This window comes from Leishmania martiniquensis, chromosome 19 (assembly GCF_017916325.1).
Source record: "Leishmania martiniquensis isolate LSCM1 chromosome 19, whole genome shotgun sequence".
Taxonomy (NCBI): Eukaryota; Euglenozoa; class Kinetoplastea; order Trypanosomatida; family Trypanosomatidae; genus Leishmania; species Leishmania martiniquensis.
The window spans coordinates 399,895-417,387 of record NC_090154.1 but is presented as its reverse complement, the minus strand read 5'-3'; the positions used below and the strand labels follow the sequence as shown (position 1 = coordinate 417,387).

The 17,493-nt window shown below is 60.9% G+C and overlaps 5 protein-coding genes across 5 annotated transcripts; all 5 read right to left on the bottom strand.

The window, feature by feature from the left end:
- Window positions 1-39: 39 nt before the first annotated feature.
- On the bottom strand, window positions 40-4,170 carry LSCM1_06285 (uncharacterized protein; the record flags this gene model as incomplete). The annotated part of the gene is made up of 1 exon (XM_067323716.1): window positions 40-4,170. One exon carries the CDS (start codon window positions 4,168-4,170, stop codon window positions 40-42), a length of 4,131 nt encoding a protein of 1,376 aa, XP_067179345.1.
- Window positions 4,171-6,180: 2,010 nt separating this feature from the next.
- On the bottom strand, window positions 6,181-8,082 carry LSCM1_06284 (uncharacterized protein; the record flags this gene model as incomplete). Its single annotated transcript, XM_067323715.1, has 1 exon — window positions 6,181-8,082. One exon carries the CDS (start codon window positions 8,080-8,082, stop codon window positions 6,181-6,183), a length of 1,902 nt encoding a protein of 633 aa, XP_067179344.1.
- A 901-nt stretch (window positions 8,083-8,983) lies between these two features.
- On the bottom strand, window positions 8,984-9,808 carry LSCM1_06283 (uncharacterized protein; the record flags this gene model as incomplete). Its single annotated transcript, XM_067323714.1, has 1 exon — window positions 8,984-9,808. The coding sequence occupies one exon, from the start codon at window positions 9,806-9,808 to the stop codon at window positions 8,984-8,986; it is 825 nt and encodes a 274-aa protein (XP_067179343.1).
- A 931-nt stretch (window positions 9,809-10,739) lies between these two features.
- Window positions 10,740-12,725, bottom strand: LSCM1_06282 (uncharacterized protein; the record flags this gene model as incomplete). The annotated part of the gene is made up of 1 exon (XM_067323713.1): window positions 10,740-12,725. The coding sequence occupies one exon, from the start codon at window positions 12,723-12,725 to the stop codon at window positions 10,740-10,742; it is 1,986 nt and encodes a 661-aa protein (XP_067179342.1).
- Window positions 12,726-14,530: 1,805 nt separating this feature from the next.
- Window positions 14,531-16,885, bottom strand: LSCM1_06281 (uncharacterized protein; the record flags this gene model as incomplete). Its single annotated transcript, XM_067323712.1, has 1 exon — window positions 14,531-16,885. One exon carries the CDS (start codon window positions 16,883-16,885, stop codon window positions 14,531-14,533), a length of 2,355 nt encoding a protein of 784 aa, XP_067179341.1.
- Window positions 16,886-17,493: the final 608 nt, after the last annotated feature.

Below are 17,493 nucleotides of genomic sequence, written 5' to 3'. Positions count from 1 at the left end.
GACACACACACACACAGGCACGCATACATGCGCACCGTGCTAACGCTTGCGCCCTTCTCGGGTTGAAGAAGCGGCTTTTGCCAGTGTGCAGCGCGCAGAACGCACTAGTCTTCCAGCCTGCGCAGACGACATGGACACCTTCGTCTTGGGCTCATTGCTGCACTTGTCGCTGACAAGCAAGCTGCTGATGAAGTCCTCCAGAAGTTTGTCCTCGGCACGGTCCTCCTCTCGAGCTGTGGCCATCGTTTTGGACGTGTCAGGCGCGCTGCGACTGCCACGCCATCGCTGCTGAGATGTGCGCGAGAGTTTCGCGGAGAGCGACACTGGAGAGCCCCGAGACGGCGATGACGATGAGGCTGCAACAGACTGGCTGGAGAGGCGCGCCTTGGCTTCTTTGGCCTTCGACAGCTTGGCCCTGCGCGCCTCGATGCGCTTCTCCTTCCTCTCCATCTTCCTAAATTGCGCGAGAATGATCCCCTCCTCGATCTTGGCGATCTCTTCATCAGAGAACGGACTGCCGCCGCCACTCAGGCTTCTGTTGCGCGCTGCCTCCGCCCTAGCGGCGGCCACGCTCTCGCTTACGGGGTAAAGTCCTAAGTCACTTACACTGCCGAGAACTGAGCTCGCCGCAGCGCCGTCTGCCGCGTCCGCTACATTGGGCTCGCCATCGGCTTCGTCGTCTGTGTCCTTACTGTCCCATGCCGATCTGGAAGCTCGCCTACGTCGCGGCACCGCCGCTGCTGCGTAGTAGCCGTTGTCTTTGCCAAAAGCGATGGCGCCGAAGTTGAAGAGGCCACGCTTGATCACAGCGGCGCTTCCGTCTTCTTCGGCCACCAGAGTTGCCGCGGGAACCTCGCGGTGTACCGCGGCTGCATCACTGCCAGCATTGGCGCTTGCTCTCGCATTGAAGAGCGGGAGAGCGGCTTGGGGGCTCAGAAGAGTGGATGCGTACGCAAGCCGAGGCGACTGCGAGGCTGGCGCTTCGCCCCCGACAGCGTTAGCGGCTACGTGCTGCTTGCTGACCTCTCCGTCGTCGCCGGTGCCAGTCATTCGTGCATCGGAGGTTCCTGCAGTGCGGGTGTACGCCATCGCTGCCTGATCGTTGTTCCCTCGCGCAGATGAAGCGCCTGGTACGGAGACCTGTGGCTGAACTTCCGCTGCACCCGCCCTATGCCGGTCATGCCAGTCATGGCAGCTTCGCTGCGCCGCCACTTGCAGGGTCGACGCCGCCGCCGCGTTGCGTTCGAGGGGCATATGGAAAGAGGCTTGGTTGAGAAAGGTCCACAGTTGCTGCTCGGCATCGTTTTCCATGCCCACCGTGCCACCGCCTCTCTGCCTCCGTTCCGTTACTTCTGAAGGTCTGTGAGGCGAGGCTGCCGCCGATACCGTCGCGGTGGTGCTCTTTTCGCGGAGCGGCGCATCGACTTCATGTCGGGGTGCTGTTGCCGCCGCCGCCGCTACTGTGGCATGATGCACTGCAGCTAGTTGCACTGGCGGCAACTTCGGCGATGTGGGGGCCACCTTACGCGGCTGCGGCGCCAGCATCGGGTTCTCGCCTCCTCTCTCGCTCTCCGCGGCGTTCAGCACACAGACGGAAGTGCGGTCATGCTTCCCTGCCACCAAAGACCGCTGCGCGGCGTTGACCAGCGTGGGGCGCACGTGCAGGGCGTTGGTGAGACGGCGCTGGACTTCCATCGCGGCTTCCGCGGAGAGCTGAGTCCGGAAGACGAAGATGAAGGGTAGAAGGGAGCGGCGATGCGCGTTCATGTCCCCCATTACCTGCTCGCTCTGTGGTGCATAGGCTTCAGCGTAGAGCAGCACGTGTCCAGCGACAGGGTCAACCAGCTCTAGCGCTGCATCGATCGCCGCCAGGTGTGCGTCGTCCCAATCAAGATGGTCAATGACAAGCACGTTCGCCGTGGCCGGCAGCTCAATATAGGCGCGATCGGAGAGGTACACTGTCGTCACCCCGTAATACAGCCGTGATGGTACTTGTGGGTACACCGGCACAGGGATGGATGGCTTCGGCGGCCGCACAGGGGGTGAGGGCGTCTCGACGGTGCCAGTTTGTGAGCTCGAGTGGTCTTCCGTGGCTGTGGCCGCTTTTGCCGCTTCTGCTGGATTCTCCTCCGAGGTTGTGATCGCGCTGTCGCGGCTGGAGAGAGCCGAGGATCGTCCGGCGCCTGCTGCACCTGCTGTCATGAATGCCGTTGCTTCCTCCTCCATCCCCTCCGGGAGGCATTGGCCCGCAGTCGCTGGCTCTGCCAGACGGCCGGTATGCCCAGCGGTTGCCTCTTCAGCTTCCCCCATGTCAATCTCGTCCGCTGCGCTGATAACGCCAGCGCCGGACACCCTTACAGTTGCGACAGGCTCTGCTGCTGCTGCTGCTGGCTCTGCGTGCTTGGTCACCACCTTACTTGAAGCACCGGGCGTGTCATTGGCCGACCCCGACCGGGCCGCCTCCGCCGGCGCATCAGCATCTCCAGATTCATCTAAAGGAGCGTCGATGTCGAACTCTTCCAACTCTTCAAGAGGGGCCAGCGCCCCTGCGTCGGCCGAGCACTTCAGCGGAACAGCTTCGACAGTCGCTTCCGCCGATAGAGGTGCATGCGCTGTGGCGAGAAACACGTGATCACGGATGCGCCTCTCCGGCGCACTCCACTGTGGCGCGTCAGGGATGCCGCCGCTACTCGCCTCGCACGTGCCTTCAGGCAAACGCTGATGGCTGTTCATGGCGCCAGCGGCGAGATCGGGCACTGCCGGCGATGCTGCGTTGGCGGAACCGTCGCCACTGCCCCATTCCGCTACATCCACGACCTCCTCTTCCGCGCTCTCGTGCTCTCGCAGCAAGGCCTCTGCAGCGGCTACCGAGGCGGCAGCACCCGCTACGCCATCCCCATCCTGGACGTTGCTCTTCACGTGTGCCCAAACTGGGTTGACGCTCTTCCTTGTCGTACACGGCGCTGTGACTCCCCTCTTCTTATGCGCCTCCGCGTGCGCTGCTGAAACAGTCGGCGTGGACACCACCGCCGAGTCCCTTCCATAGGCGTGCGCCTCCGTCGTCTCAGCGCCGCTGGCATCGCGGTTCGCACCAGCACTGATTCCGCCGCTGTCGTCCCTTTCGACATCTTCCTCGTCCTCAACTTCGACCTCGATCTCTTCCCATACCTCCTCTCCCTCCTCCTCGCCCGCTCCGCCGCCAGCCTGTTCGGAGACACCCGTGAAGCCCACCGCTGCTCCGTCTTCCGGCAGGAGAGGAGACGACGCAGCAGCTGAAGCTCCGGCAGTATCGGCGTGGTTTGCGCCCTGACTCACAGCAAAAACCTTCGCAGTTGGTACAGGCCTCGCCGGCTCATCGTCAGCAGGACTGGCGGACATTATCATAGGGTTGACAGCTGCACCGACCACCGACGCGGTATCCGTTGCACTGCCCGAGGCGGCCTCAGCGCGACCAGGCGCGACTTTCTCTGGCGTAGTTGGCGGGTCGATGTAGCGGGTCCAGTGGCGGGACTTGGTGCCGTCGAGCACGCACACGCGGAATTCACCGAAGGCGCCGAGCGCCTGTAGCTGTGCGTCCATCTGCTCCTGTCGCCGCTCCGCCTGCTTCTTCGTATCGTCCGTCTTGACGAGGAAGATGAGTGGTGGGGCGTAGGCGTCAGCCTCGCCGAGTTCCTCTTTTACCTTCAGCACCTCGGCGCGGTGGGCGGTTATGACGGAGGCCATGGCAGACTTGGGGTTCACCCGCCTCGATTTGCGCTGGCTCTTGCGAAGGTCAATCATGAAGATGCTCGCGCTGGCCGGCAGAGTCGACTGCCCTGTGGCGCGCGCGAGCCGCTCCGTGCTCACGTCAAAGCGAACGCAAGGCACACTGCTGGAGTAAGAAGAGCTAATGCTACGGCGCTGGAACGCAACGGAGCACGTGCGCGCTCGAGACGCACCATCACGACGCCGCCGCCACGCACACGACACTTGATCCACCGCCACCGGGATGGAGGAGGCGATGAGGGCGCGCAGCGGCCGAACGGCATGGACACGCTGAGCAGTGCAGCGGCCACGATTTGCGCAGCCGATCGTGTACGGTAGGCTGCTGCTCCATCTGTGAGGCGCCCTTGCGCCTGGTGGCCGCGTAGGGCCCAGACACAAGCGCCCCCAAACCGTGCGCTTCAACATGGCTCGTCTGTCAGCCCTCCCTCCACCTCCACCGCCTCCTCAGAGAGAGAGAGAGAGGGCAGAGACTGACCGGCAAAGAAAAGGCGACAACAGCAGCAACAAAGAGCTTCCCAGCAAGCAGCGATGGCGAAATGCGGCAGGAAGAAGATTCAAGCAAGCAGACGGGGATGATCAGCGCGCGTGCGCGCCTAAGTGTGCATGTGCGTGTGCCGTGATGGGTACAGAGAGCAGCGGCAAACATGAAGTCGTACAGGTGACGTCTATGAAGCACACACGAGATGTGCGATGAGCTGGAAGCATTAAAAAACAAAGAAACGGAGCGACAGCAACTCGAAAGCCAAGTGAGTACCTCTATTGCGCCCACGCACGCCTCCTCTTGAGACACGTTTCGCAAGGGAGCGGTGTTGGCGCGCTATCGTGCTGCTGACGTCTTTGCCACCGGCAGCGGACACTGCCGGCACCAGGCGCGCCCGCCGTATCGTTCGCTATCGAATTTATGGTGTCCGCCTCACACACACACACACACAGACACAGAGAAAAGAGGCGCACTGCTTTTTGTTGCGGTTTTCTTGACGTCAGCAGGCGCACGATAGCGATGGTGCGCTGACGGCTCAGTGTAACGCGAACGAAGGAGGACGAGGGGAAGGAGGAGGCCACTACTGCGTCTCTCCGAGGGGCGCGCGCTCGCGTCTGTGGGAGCGCCTTCGCACGTCAAAGGGCAGTGGCAAAGTCTGCAGTCTCCAGCAGCAGTGCCGCCGTGAGGTTACTCCCGCTTTCTTGCGGCTGCACCCCTCGCTGTTTCTTCCGGATTGGCTATGTACGAAGGCAGGGTGGAGGGAAGCGAGGAAGAAGCGATGCGATGCGGAAGAGCGCATGAACAGACAGTTGCGACAGAGTCATGCGTGCGAGGGTTGTCTCTGGGCGCGTGGGCGCCGGCGTGTGCGTATGTGTGTAGGCGGTGACTCTGAGAAGTCCGAAGTGGTCGGAGGGTAGCCGCACTCTCACGCAGCACTTTTCCAAGTCGCGCAGGCGTTGTATGGTAGGGAGACGAGAGAAATGGTGCGTTTCCCTTTTTCCTTCCGCTCTCTGCCATACTGCGTACGCCCGCGCACATGTCTGTTTCACGCCGGGTAGCTCGCAGCACACACACACACACACCACGAGTAAGTCAACAGCAACAACAAAAAGGGTTAGAGACGCGTTAGGCGTTAAACTCACGTTTACTCCGCCCGCGGCTTTGCTCCGCTGGCTGCATGTGCCTGTGCCTGTGTGTGTGTGTGTGTGGCCGTGTCTGCACGCCTCTCTCTAGCCCAACTTCCCCCTTTCGCTTGTGCGCCCGCCTGCACAAGCTTCCAGCACCCGTGCAGAGGCCGAGAGGGCGTATGAATGTTAGTGGGCGGACACTTTGCTGCCAATTGCAGGAGCAGAGGGTCGGGAGAAAGACGCACAGCTGCATACACACACATACACACGTGTTTATATGGGCGCCCTTCACCGACCTCGCGGAAGAGAAGTCTGCAGAGGTTAAATGATATTCCAACGCGGCGGCTCCGAAAAAAAAAATTGCACGCGCCACCTCAAGCAGCGGTATGCCCTCATCGAGGTTGAGGCGAGCGGCGAAACGCGGTGGGGGCTCCAACAGGACGCACAAAATATGCGTTCGATGCGGTATGAAAGAGTCACGCGCACCCGCTAATCGCTCCGGGTTGTCTGCTCCTCCTGCTTCCCGCTTTACTCCCACCTTCGCTGCAGCGGTTTGGGAGAGGAGAGGGAGGGTAACGAGGATGTGTGCATGCAGAAGCGCAGTGACGTGTCGCCTCGGCTTCCCCTGCCCTTCCAGTGAAGTGTCCGCATCCCCCCCCTCCAACCAACCAACGCACCACCACCATCACTACCACCGACCTCCTCCCCCTTTCTCTCTGTGCATGTGTGTGTGTGTGTGAGGGGGTGCTGCCACTTCGGCCCTCATTATGCTCTCCTCTCACTCGGCCAGCGCCGATTTCCGCCACCTCACAGAGGTACACAGAGGAACTGAATGTTTAGCTCCATGTACGAGCACGGGTTCGGTATATCATACGCCTTGAGCGTGTTCGGATGAATGACGCCGAGGTGCCCGATGCGCACCGTCTGGCCAGCGCGGTGAAGAACAATGTCCATAGTGCGACCGGGAAAAAAGGCACCGTCCTCGCCCTTCTCCAAGGTGTAGTAGTCACCCTCGTAGCCCTCTGCGATCTCCGCTTCTGATGGGACGCCGAGCTTCAGCAGGGCGAGCTCGGTGAGGCCGTGGATGCTCTCGAATCCGCTTGAGCTGCCATTGCAGTGCACGGCAGCGAGGCGGCTTTGGTTGCGGGCGCCGCAGGACTCGTAGTCTCTCGTCACCTCTAGTATCGGTGGGAAGTTCTGCTCGTTGTCTAGCAGGACGACGTCTGAGCACTCGAAGAAGCGCTGCGGTAGCGGCTTCGACTTGTTCGTTGCGAGGGTCTTGAGAATGCCGGGAAGCAGCGATGGGCGGCACACCTGAAACTCGGCTGTCTGCGGGTTGGCGATGTGGACTGCGACGTCCTTGTCCACGCGGCCGAGGTTGTCGAACGCGTCGGCACGCGAGCAGAGCGACAGCGTCAGCAGCTCCGTGTAGCCTGCACAGGCCATCTCGCAGCGCAGCAGCTGCGTCACTTTGCTCACTGGCGTCTGCGTCACGAGACCACGGGTCTTGCATTCGGCATACGTGATATTGTCGTAGCCGTACGCTATTGCGACGTCCTCCATTACGTCCGCGACGCCAATGACGTCTGTGCGCATCGGTGGCACCGTCACTGTCACCTCATGTGCTGTGGCCTCCTTGATCGTGTACATCATCTTCTTCAGCAGCTCCGCACACTCAGCACCATTCTTCATTTCAATGCCGATGAGCGAGTTGAGATGGGCGACGTTCATCGCGACCTCCTTTGTCTCCATCGTTGGCGTCACAAGCGACGTTGTGCCGTCCGGCGCCGGCTGCTCGTAGTTCACCTGAACCGCCTCCACCGTGAAGGGGTCGTCGCAGTAGACCGAGAAGGCGCACACCAGCTGGTTCACCAACACCTGCGCCTTGTAGTGATCCGGGGCTGTGCACTCGATGAAGATGTTCGTGGTGTCCACAGAGATGGCCGAGTAGTGTGAGTTGATGACGGGCGGCAAGGAGAGCACGTTCGCGCCGGTGCCATCGTACACGACAGGGTAAGCCGGTAAGGAGGAAATCAGTGGCACATACTTGCCAATGTGGCGATCGTCGGCGTAGTAGTTCGCAAGACCTTCGCCTGCACAGTTCAACTCCTTCGTCTGCCGCAGCGGGGTAAACCGAATCGTTTCGCGTGGGCGGCAGGCGTAGAGAAATTCCGTCGTGTTCACCTTGTCTAGGTCGTGGGTGCCGACCGAGGCCAGCGTGCGGCGGCGGGCCAGCCCGGCGTGGAGCTTCTCCTGGTAGTCGATGAAGCTGTTGTAGCTGCGCTCGTTGAAGCGGATGTTGCGCAGCACAGCACACACGACGTAGTCGCGCACGTTCTTCACACTCTTCTCGACAGTCATGCGGTAAAGCGGGTTGGCGCGGTTGAGGACGCGGTAGTTCGGGAGCGGCATCGTGCCCATGAACACCTTCAGCGCGCAAGCCATGCCTTCCGCCGTTAGGAGGTCGTGACGGTTTGCCGGGGTGTCGATCTTGTACAGCGTTTCCTCTGAAAGGTGAACAGGGGCCTCCGTCGGATTCGCGCTCGCCTTCGCACTCTTGCCCTGCTCCCGCATGTACATCTCCTTCTCGTTCGTGATGTCATCCAGCTCCAGCCCAAACTGGAAGCACAGGTCATTGAACTCCTCGTCCGAGTAGAGCTTGCCGACCAAACGGCAGATGCACTCCTTCGCCACAGTTAGTGTTGGCATCTTCCCGGTTGCTTGGGATTTGTTCTGCGGTTGTTGCAGCAGCCGTGGTGACCTCACTGTACCAAAAATAGAGAGGGAGTGAGGGAGGAGGAGAGACAAGACGCGAGGAATGCCGATGCGAGGAGATCAATGAATTTCTCTGGCAGAGAAGAGAAGCGCCAAGGGCAACCGAAGCGAGCTGATGTTCGCCTGCGTACGTGCTTCTCTCTCTCTGTGTGTGACAGCGAAGGGAAGGGCAGTGCGTATGCCGTCGTGGTCGCGGTCGCGAAAACGATTTGTGAGCTCTCTTGTACGGGGCGGCAGTGGGAAGATGTGAGGGAGGAGGAGAAGGAGGGGTGGAGGCGGCGCGGGGACGGCATCTGTGCAGCCGAGGGCCAAAAAAAATCCACCCCACACGAAAGAAGGGGGAGGGGAGGGGCTGGGGAACGACTCCGGACGTGCTGTGCACTAGTTCGCCTCTTTGAGTGTGCTAGGTGAACAGGCACACACGAAGCACAGCGCATGCGCTAGCGTCCTTGCTTCGCGTTCTTTCAACTTTTTGACGTCCCGTATTTCTCTTCCACGTCGTATTCGCCTGCCTGCGTGTCGCCATGCAAGGGAAGAGAGATGAAAGAGGAGGAGGGTAGTTTTTTTTTGTGTGGGACTTTCGTCCTCCCCACGAACACCGCCAGCAGCAGGGTGTGTTAGCAACAACATGGGCGCCAGGAAAAGCGATAGCACACTTCCCCAACCCCCAGAAAGAAACAGAATGGAAACATGAAGGGCCCGGCAGCCTACGCAGAGCAACGATGTGCGCGCCTCTGCGTGGGCGTACATCCACACATACATACACCGAGAGAGACACACACACACAGACACACATGGCGACACGCAAGTCGCGCTTATCGTGCGCCTCTTGACTTTACCTTTTCTTCCTGAGAGCCAACAGCTCACGGATGCGGCTCTGCAGCACATTTTTATCGTCGCTGCCTTGCTTTGCGTCTGTACGTGACTCTTGCTCACGCTGCTGTTGCCTTGCGGCCGCGGCAACGCATCTGTTCTGGTACTCCTTAACTCGCATGAGCGGGTCGTGACGCTGCTTCTGTGCAAGGTTCAATTCCTTCCGAAGTTGCGCTGCTTCCGCGCTCGTCACAAAGCCGGTGGTGTTGACATTCGCGCTACCGTTGTCGGTGCTGGAGGTGACGCTTCTGCCATTTTCGTCATCTCGTGGCCGCTTCCGCATGGGTGTCTCGGCATCCGCCGGCTCGACCGCACGCGCGGCGGCAGCGGTGGCTGTGTCGTCCTGCCTCTGCACTTTCTCCGCTGAATATGCCGACCCGCCGGCCTCCTCCCTCTTGAACTTGCTGAGGAAGCCGTTTGCGGGGAGCGAGGAGCCGGTGACAGACTTGAGCTGGACTTCCTGCTTGCTGGCCTGCGGCGACTGGGATGCCGTCACAGGCGCGTCCTTCGCTGATTTGGCGTCGGCCTCGTACTCGGCAGCGAAGATGCTGCGCGTTTGTCGGTAGCGCGCCAACTCACCACTGAGCGAGTCTGCCGAGTTTGCCAGCACCAGCTCATCGTAGCGACGCTCTTCCTGATCGTGCTGCAGCTGCTTCTGCCGCTCCGCCGCCTTCGCCTTGTTGAGCTCGGCGTCCTCCTTCAGCTGCTCGACGCGGCGCAGGTTCCGGTACGTCAGCGGGTGAAAGCTCTTATTCCTGTTGATATCCTTACTGTGGGCGCGGTACATTGTTGCCAGTCGGTGCGGGAGCGGGGCGACGGCGCCAGCGCAGGGGGTGGGGGTCGGGGGTGATAGGAAATCTTCGTGCTATGCCGTTGGTGGTGGCGGCCGTCGATGTCGTCGGGAGACTGGTAGGTTGCCTACGTTTGCTTGATGGCGCACACTGGCGTGAGAGCGAAGTGGTAACAGGCAGAGGTGCGAATAGGGAGAGAGCGGCAGCCGTGATTTGCTCAGCCGGGAAGCGAGCACGCATACACACACACATATATATACATATATATATATATATGTATAGGCTCATGGAGAGGAGCAGACATGGGAGCTGACGGTGAGGCCCTTCGTCCTCCTCTTTCTTCTCTCTCACGGAGACAGTCTGCCCCCCCCCCCGCCCCAAAATATGCACGTAGCACGTTACGCAGCGGGCTGCCGTTATTGCCCCACTCCCTCTCTCCCTCACCTTTTGCTAAGACTCCCGTCGTTCAAGTGCCTTCCCTTCCCTCCGTGAGCGTTGACAAGTGCGACTGCAGCGCTCAGCTGGAGAGGGAGGGAGAGCAGAGGAGGAAAAAGTGAGAGCAAAACAGGCGAGCGCGTTGCGCACCGGACGTGCTGCTCGCCCCGTTGTTCGCCTTATGGGCCTCAGCTCTGTGAACACACACACACGCACATATGAGTGCGTGATTGCACCGCATTATATATATATAGAGAGAGAGATACGTATCACACCCAAAAGGGAGGCGGGGAGGCGGAAGGGGTGCGGGGTAACGCGAGAGACTGCCCTTATCTTTGCTGACCCGTTTGACGCCCCCCTCCCCCTTCTCGCCCCGCTTCCAATCGCCACCTCGACCTCTGCGCACGCACGAGAGGGACCACGCTCGCCTCCCCCCGCCGTCCCTCGTGCTCTGATGCCTCGCTGTCACACGAAAAGGAAGGCCGAAAGGCGCTAGTGCTGCGTGGAGATGTCCACGGGCTCGTACGGCCCAGCATCTACGTAAGGTACAACGTCTGAGCGGTGCTGTGCCGGGTACTCGACATCCCACAGCGTGAGGCCATGCACGGGGGCTGGAGGCAAGCGCTCGCGCCTGAATTTCTTGCGTGATACTTCAAAGCCGCTCTGGAAGGCGTGCTGGAGCTCCTGATCGTCCCAAAGACCGTGCCCGCCCGCCTTGAGCACGCTCACCATGTTTCGAATCTGATGGCGCAGGAAGGATTTCCCTACGAACCAGAGAAGGACTTCGTCCTCCTGTCGCACAATCTCAATCTTGTCCAGTGTGCGGACGGTCGGCAGATTCGTGCGAGCCTTGTAATACTCGCGTGGCTTCGCTTCGTATGTGGTGACGCGCTGCCCGTACTCATTGAAGGTTGGCAAGGCCGCAGTGCGCTCGAGCTGAGAAAGGCCGCGTTCGATCGGCACTTTCGGCGCTGCTGGCACCTCACCGCGCGCGAGGCCGTGACTCGTTAGCGGCTCATGCTCAGCGCTGTATGCGGACGACACCACCGGCCCCCCCCCTCGACTGCTTCCGGTTGAGGCAGCAGCGCGCCGCAATGCATTCGCCATCTTGCTGTCAGCGAAGAAGCCATAGTCATGCGTCCCTTCCATTAAACGCGCCATGCGCTGCATGCGCGGCACGTCAAGGTAGCGGTCTACATGCCACTGCAACCCAGCGTCAAACAGGGGAGGTGCGATACGGTTTAGGATGCGGTAGCAGTACACCCGCCTCACCCCACTGTGCCGGGCATGAAAATCTTGGTTACGGCATGGGTGGCAGCTGAGAACAGCGAGCGGCTGCCGGCGCTGATGCAGCCACAGTGCGGCGCGCTGCAGGATGGTGCGCGGCTGCAGCTCCACCTCGCTCGGCACGTCTACATGACACGTTAAGCGGCGCACCGACACACCCGCCTCTGGGATAACGGCGGCAACGACGCTCACCGTGGGCACGTCCAGCGCGACAGCCAGCGCCTCCTCCAGCACCACCCTGGCGAAATGGCGAGAGCCAGCACCGTAGTCTGCGGCAGCAGTAACAGTACTGCCAGCTGACGCAGCGTCCTTGCCACTCTTCGCCCGCTGCACAGACTTGTACCACCCATCAAAATCGCTTCCTTGATATTGCACGTCGACCCGGTAGCGCGTCAAGCCGGGGGGAACGACCTGCTGACCAGGGACGTACCTCTCCACTGCATCGCACGGAAGGGGCTGCTTTGCCTCGGCCGGGCCGACGTCGCTGATGGCAGTCAGCGGTGGGTAGTAAAGGAAGTTGTCGTCCAGCAGCTCCTGCTCCAAGACGTCGACGTCGGCGTCTGCGGTGGTGGCCAACGCCGTTGGTGCCGCCGCATTTCCGGTACCCATTGCGGCGTTGCCATTTTCGTCGTCGTCGTCGAAGGCGTACCCACGCCGATTCGATTGAGAGGTGGAGGAGGGCGAGCGCACCAGCCGGAGCGATGCCGTCTCTTCCCTGTACTCTGCGCTTTCGCGCGACTGCTGGTGCTGGTGCTCCATCCACTTCGAGTGCTGTGCGCCTGCGGCGAACATGTCCGTGAGCCGCGCCGATGTCGCGCGCCGGCGCGCTTCCTCGTCACGGGTCTTGGCATCAACGACGGAAGCAGCATCTTGGCTTGGTGAGAGGGCGGACGACGACGACGGCGACGGCGGCCAGCCAGGCGGGCGGGCCGCAACCTCTGTGCCGGGGTGGCCGCTGGAATCGGAGCCGAAACGTTTCCATCCTTGAAAGCCGTGGCTGGCAGCATTTGTCGTGGCTCCCGAGGATGGCACAACGCCCCCGCTGACACCCGCCTGGCCCCCGGCATGGCCGCCATCACCGTCTTTGCCGTTGGAAGAGCCGCTCGTGCCCGAGGCGTGGCGCTGCGCCGCCTGTAGCGCGCTAAAGCATCGGCGCAGACGACGGGCACCAACGGAGGGGGTGTGCCACATGTGCGCCGCCACAGTTGGCGCCTGCACCACGGCCCCAGTGAGCAGAAGGCGTGAGCCACAAGGGCAGCCGATTATTTATGTAATTTTTCTTTTTTGTCAGAGAAAATAAGAAACAGCACGCCAAGTCAAGTGGGCGGGAATTGTGCTCTCTGGGAGAGGAAGAGAGGGACGCCACTGCGTGTGCGTGTGTGTGTGTGAGGCCGCACGAGCGGGAGAGGGAGAGAGAGCGCAGCAGCAGCAGGAGGAGGGGGAGGGGGCGAAATTTGCTGAAGCCACGAGTATTCACCGGCTGCGTTGGGGAGGGAGGTTGGGGGGGGAGTCCGGCAACCAGAGTGAGGTGAGGCACCTGCGGACAAGCATGCCCACGCTTGTTTACCCCCCACCCTTTTTCTCGGAGAGAGGCAGTCAGCGCGCCGAGACAGTGCGGGGCCAACGCCAACTAGAAATGCGGCATATATACATATACTAGCCCCTCCGCTCCTCCCTTCCTTTCCTCCTTCTTCATTGCCGATGATTCACGCACACACAGTTGCCCCCTCTTCAGCAACTGGATGCCTCCACGATGAGCCCGTTGTGAGTCCTCTCCACTTTTCAGCCATTCACAGGGGACGGCGACTTCTGAAAGGTAAGTCAGAATAGAAACGCACGCGAAGAGGACAGCTCGGACGCCAATCGATCATCTGCACCCGCACCTCTCCCCCCTCCCCTCTCTCCCCTCTCTCCCCATACCCCACCCCCAAAGCGCGTCAGGCGACCTACGCACGTGGCTAGAACGGCAGCAGTGAAGCATACATACAGAGGCAGGACACTGCGCAGTGCAGTTGACAGGAGACGCGACGATGGGGGTGGTGGTGTGTGTGTGTGAGCGAGTGAGAGACACCGCCGAGTACAGAAGCAAAGAAGCACACATTGGTCTACTCAAAGCATATGAAGATAAATGAAATATTAGTCAACCGTCAACGACAGCACAGATCACCACAACGCGCACACCGCCTTCAACAGGAAACGAACGTTATGATAGGCATTTCCCCGTAATCGCCGTGGGTCATGCTCTATGTGTGTGTGTGTGTGTGACCGGGCGGCGGCTCCTGGAAAAGGGGGGAGGCGGTGAAAAGCACCACCGGCAGTGCTTCACCAACTCCATACGCTGCTTCTCAACAGCAGCCACGTAAGAAGAGCTACGCTTACCACGACAGCAGGTCAGGGATGCTCCCCGGCGGCGCCAGACACCCGTCATAGTACGAAGACACACTCCTTCCACCCACCCGTCCATGCCGCTGCTCTTGCCATGTACTTCTCCCTCCCTCCCCCCTCCCCCACACGCCCTCCGATCCTGCCGCCTCCCCTTTTGTTCTCTCTCTTTCTAATGCTCGTTGCGCAGAGGAATACGCACACTTCACATACGCGCATACACACACACACACACACCGCAGCCGCCGAAACAGACGGCGAAAATTTTTTCAGTTAATGTTTCTTTGCGTTTTCGTTGCCCAAAGATGCGATAAATTGACTCAGCAGGGTGGGAAGAGGGGAGTGCGATGAGAGGTGTGTGCAACGGCTGCGGTGGCCAAGTCAACTTCTACTGCTCCCCCCTTCCCTCACTTACATACACACACACGTATGAGCACCCGCAGATATATATATATGTACCTCTAGACAAGATTGATGCACCCGCACGCGGATCGACGCTGTCGCCCCTACCCTCCCACCCCCACACACACCGGAAGGTGGAAGGAGCCCGCCGTACACGTGACATCGCCTTCACACGTTACTATTTCGCGCTTGTAAAAATAATGGAGCGTAGGCTACGCACTGCTCAGGCGCCGCTTGTCGTAGCATAGCAGCACCGCCACGACGGGTTTCGTGTGCCCTACAAAGCTGACTGACTGCGGGCGCTCCGTCATGAGTCCGTTCCACATGCGCAGCGTGTTGTCGCTGCTCGCTGTGAAGAGAAAGTTGCTGCAGTCACTGAAGACGCCGTCCCAGACCCAGCGGTTGTGTCCAGAGAGCGGCTTGAGGGGCTGGAACTCCATGCGGGGCTGCGGCGCCTTCTCGCCGACGTCGTCGTCTATGCCGCGGTTGGCGGCGCCGAAGGAGCAGGCAGGGGAGCCGGAGGTGGCCATGTCGGCAGCAGCGGCCGCTACTTTCTCGTTCGAAGAGCTATTGCCCATCTTCGAGTCCGTTATGCTGTCTTGCTGCTGCGGCTCCTGAGTCGGCTGCTCGCTCCCGCTCTCTAAGTGCGAGCTCGTGGCCAGCGCCATCACTTGCGTTGACGCTAAGGAAAGAGCTAATGTGTCGCTGCGCGCTTCGGCCTTGCCCATATTTTCGCTCTCTGCATCACCTTTGTCCTTTCGTGTGGTACTCGCGCGCGCCGAGGCAGGCGAAGAAGGCGCGTCCGCAGCTGTCATTGCAGCAGCTTTCGTGGCGGCGCTTGCGCCCGCGCCGGCTGACGCCATTCGGAGGGCGGCTGGCACCAGGAACCGGCCGACCGAGTAGTCGGCGCTGCATGTCACCAGCAGCTCCGCGTTCGGTGATATAAGCACCCGCAGGATGTACTTGTAGTGCGCCTGAATCGTGTCGAATACCTCCATCTCGAGCTCCTCGGCGAGCTTCTCAGCCGCGGTTGGCTGCGACGGCTGATTGTGTGGCGTGGTGAAGGCGTCCCCGGCGAAGTGGCTGCTGCGACCGCTGTTCGAGTTGCGTTGCTGCTCGAGATGGCCCAGAAGAACAGCGCCCATGCTGTTTGGATGAGAAGCGCCGCCGCTTGCGGTGCTGTGTGTGTTCGCCATGTCACCACCGCCGCTGATGCCCTCCAAACTGGCATCTGAGGTGCGGTGCGCGTTGGAGCTGAGCTCGTTGACCACCAAAGCCGAGCGGTAGATGGTTTCGCGTGGACCGCGGCAGCTGTTGCTCGCTGCCCCGCCCTCGCCGTGGGAACCAACACTCCCCGTGAGGGCCAGCCGTGACGGCGGTATGCCAGCTGTACTCCCAGCCGCTGAGTTTTGCCCAGGGCTCTGCTGGGGTGATATCTGCAAGGAGCTGGAGAGGCTCATGCCGTGCTGCTCCTGCTGTCCCCGCGGGGTGAGCTGCGGCTCGCTGCAGGCACCCACGCCGATGATTGGGTGCTGCGCCGTGCTTTCATCGCAATTCGTGGCTGCCTTGCTCCCGCGCACCGAAAGGTCACGAGCGAGTCGGATAAAGTGAACCTTTCCAGCGTTGGTCGCCACAGCCGCCCATCTGCCAAGCGGCTCGATTGCAATGCTGCGAATGGCGCTGTAGTCGTTCGAGAAGTTGATCTCCTGCAGCGGCGCCCGACCGAAGACCTTTGCGCGCTCCTCCTCTGCGGCGGCGGTCGCCTTGGTGTCTGCCCCGCTTGGTGCGGTGGCGAGATCGCCATCTGCTGTTTTGCTCGTCGCGGCCGCTTTGTGGTGTGCGTGACTCCTCATCTCCAGCGCCACGCTGACGACGATGGAGGGGAGATGCCACATGGAGACCTGACCCATCTGATTCCCCGTCAGCAGATAACGACGGTCTGGGGACACAGCACTGCAGGTGATTGCGGCCCCCGTCGCGATATCCTTCAACATGCGCAGCGTCACGGCGGATTGTGTGTCGAAGAAGCGAATGTGCCCGTCTTCGCTCGTCGCGACAAGGAGGAAGGAGACGTCGCGAAACGGTGAGGCGCTGTGCAGCGCCGCCCCGTCCGCCATGACGACAGTGCTGAGAAGGTGATCGTTCACCATTGCCGAGGATGCCGAGTCAGCCAGCTGACGCAACGAGCCGGAGGGAGTGCTGCTCTGCCCATCGCTGTTGTCGTTTCGGGCTAGAGGTACCGCCGCCAGACTCGTGAAGTTCATCGAGCTTTGACTCTCAAAGGAGGAGTAGAGTGGCGGGGCCTGGTTTGCACTGCTACCGCTGCTACTGGCGCCTGCACCACCACCAGCTCCCGCGACGCTGCTACTGTGCAGGAAGGTGCCCAGGTCGTACAGCCGAAGAGCCCCGAAGCCTGCCACCGCTAGATAGCCCGTGTCCGGCAGCAGGTAAAGACTGTTGATCTGCGAGTCCTGAAAGACGAAGCTCTTGACAGTGCGACCGGAGGTGGCGTCCCAGAGCCGTATCTGCTTGTCATACGACGCAGACACAACGACAACAGAAGCCATCCTTGTCGCCGAAGTCCCTTCCCTTGCTGTGGTTCCTTGCCAGAGAAAAAAACAGCGAATACATATATATATATGTATACCGCGCGCCTTACGGCTTGTGACGGGTCTGTCTATGTGCGTGCACTGATGGTGCGTCGCTCATCGATAGGGTCCATTGGGCGGCCCCATGCAGTCGCGTTCCACAAAGGCAAACGCACATTTTAGAACGATGACCAGAGAAGGGAAGAGGAGAGAGGGAGGGCGGAGGGCGCGAGCGATGGCCATTAGGAAGCGATGAGGCATACGCACGCAGAATACGCATGTCTATGCCGATGCATAGGAGGTGAGCAGCTGCGCCTTCTCAACCGAAGTCCCTCACCTTCCCTTTGTCTGACCTGTCCGCCTCAAGAGCACAGCGCAGCAGCGAGGGGGGCGAGCGTATCTGCTAAAAGGGAGGAGGAGATGGAGAGAAGGCGGCAGCGGCGTCGAGACATCTTCCGCTGATCGGGTTGTCTTGGTACCACCTCTCTGGCTGCGCTGCTGCGCGTCTCGTTGGCCTCTCCCTCTGGGGAGCAAGTGCGCACACGCTTGCTGGTGGACTCTGTCCTTCTACACAGATGATCTATACA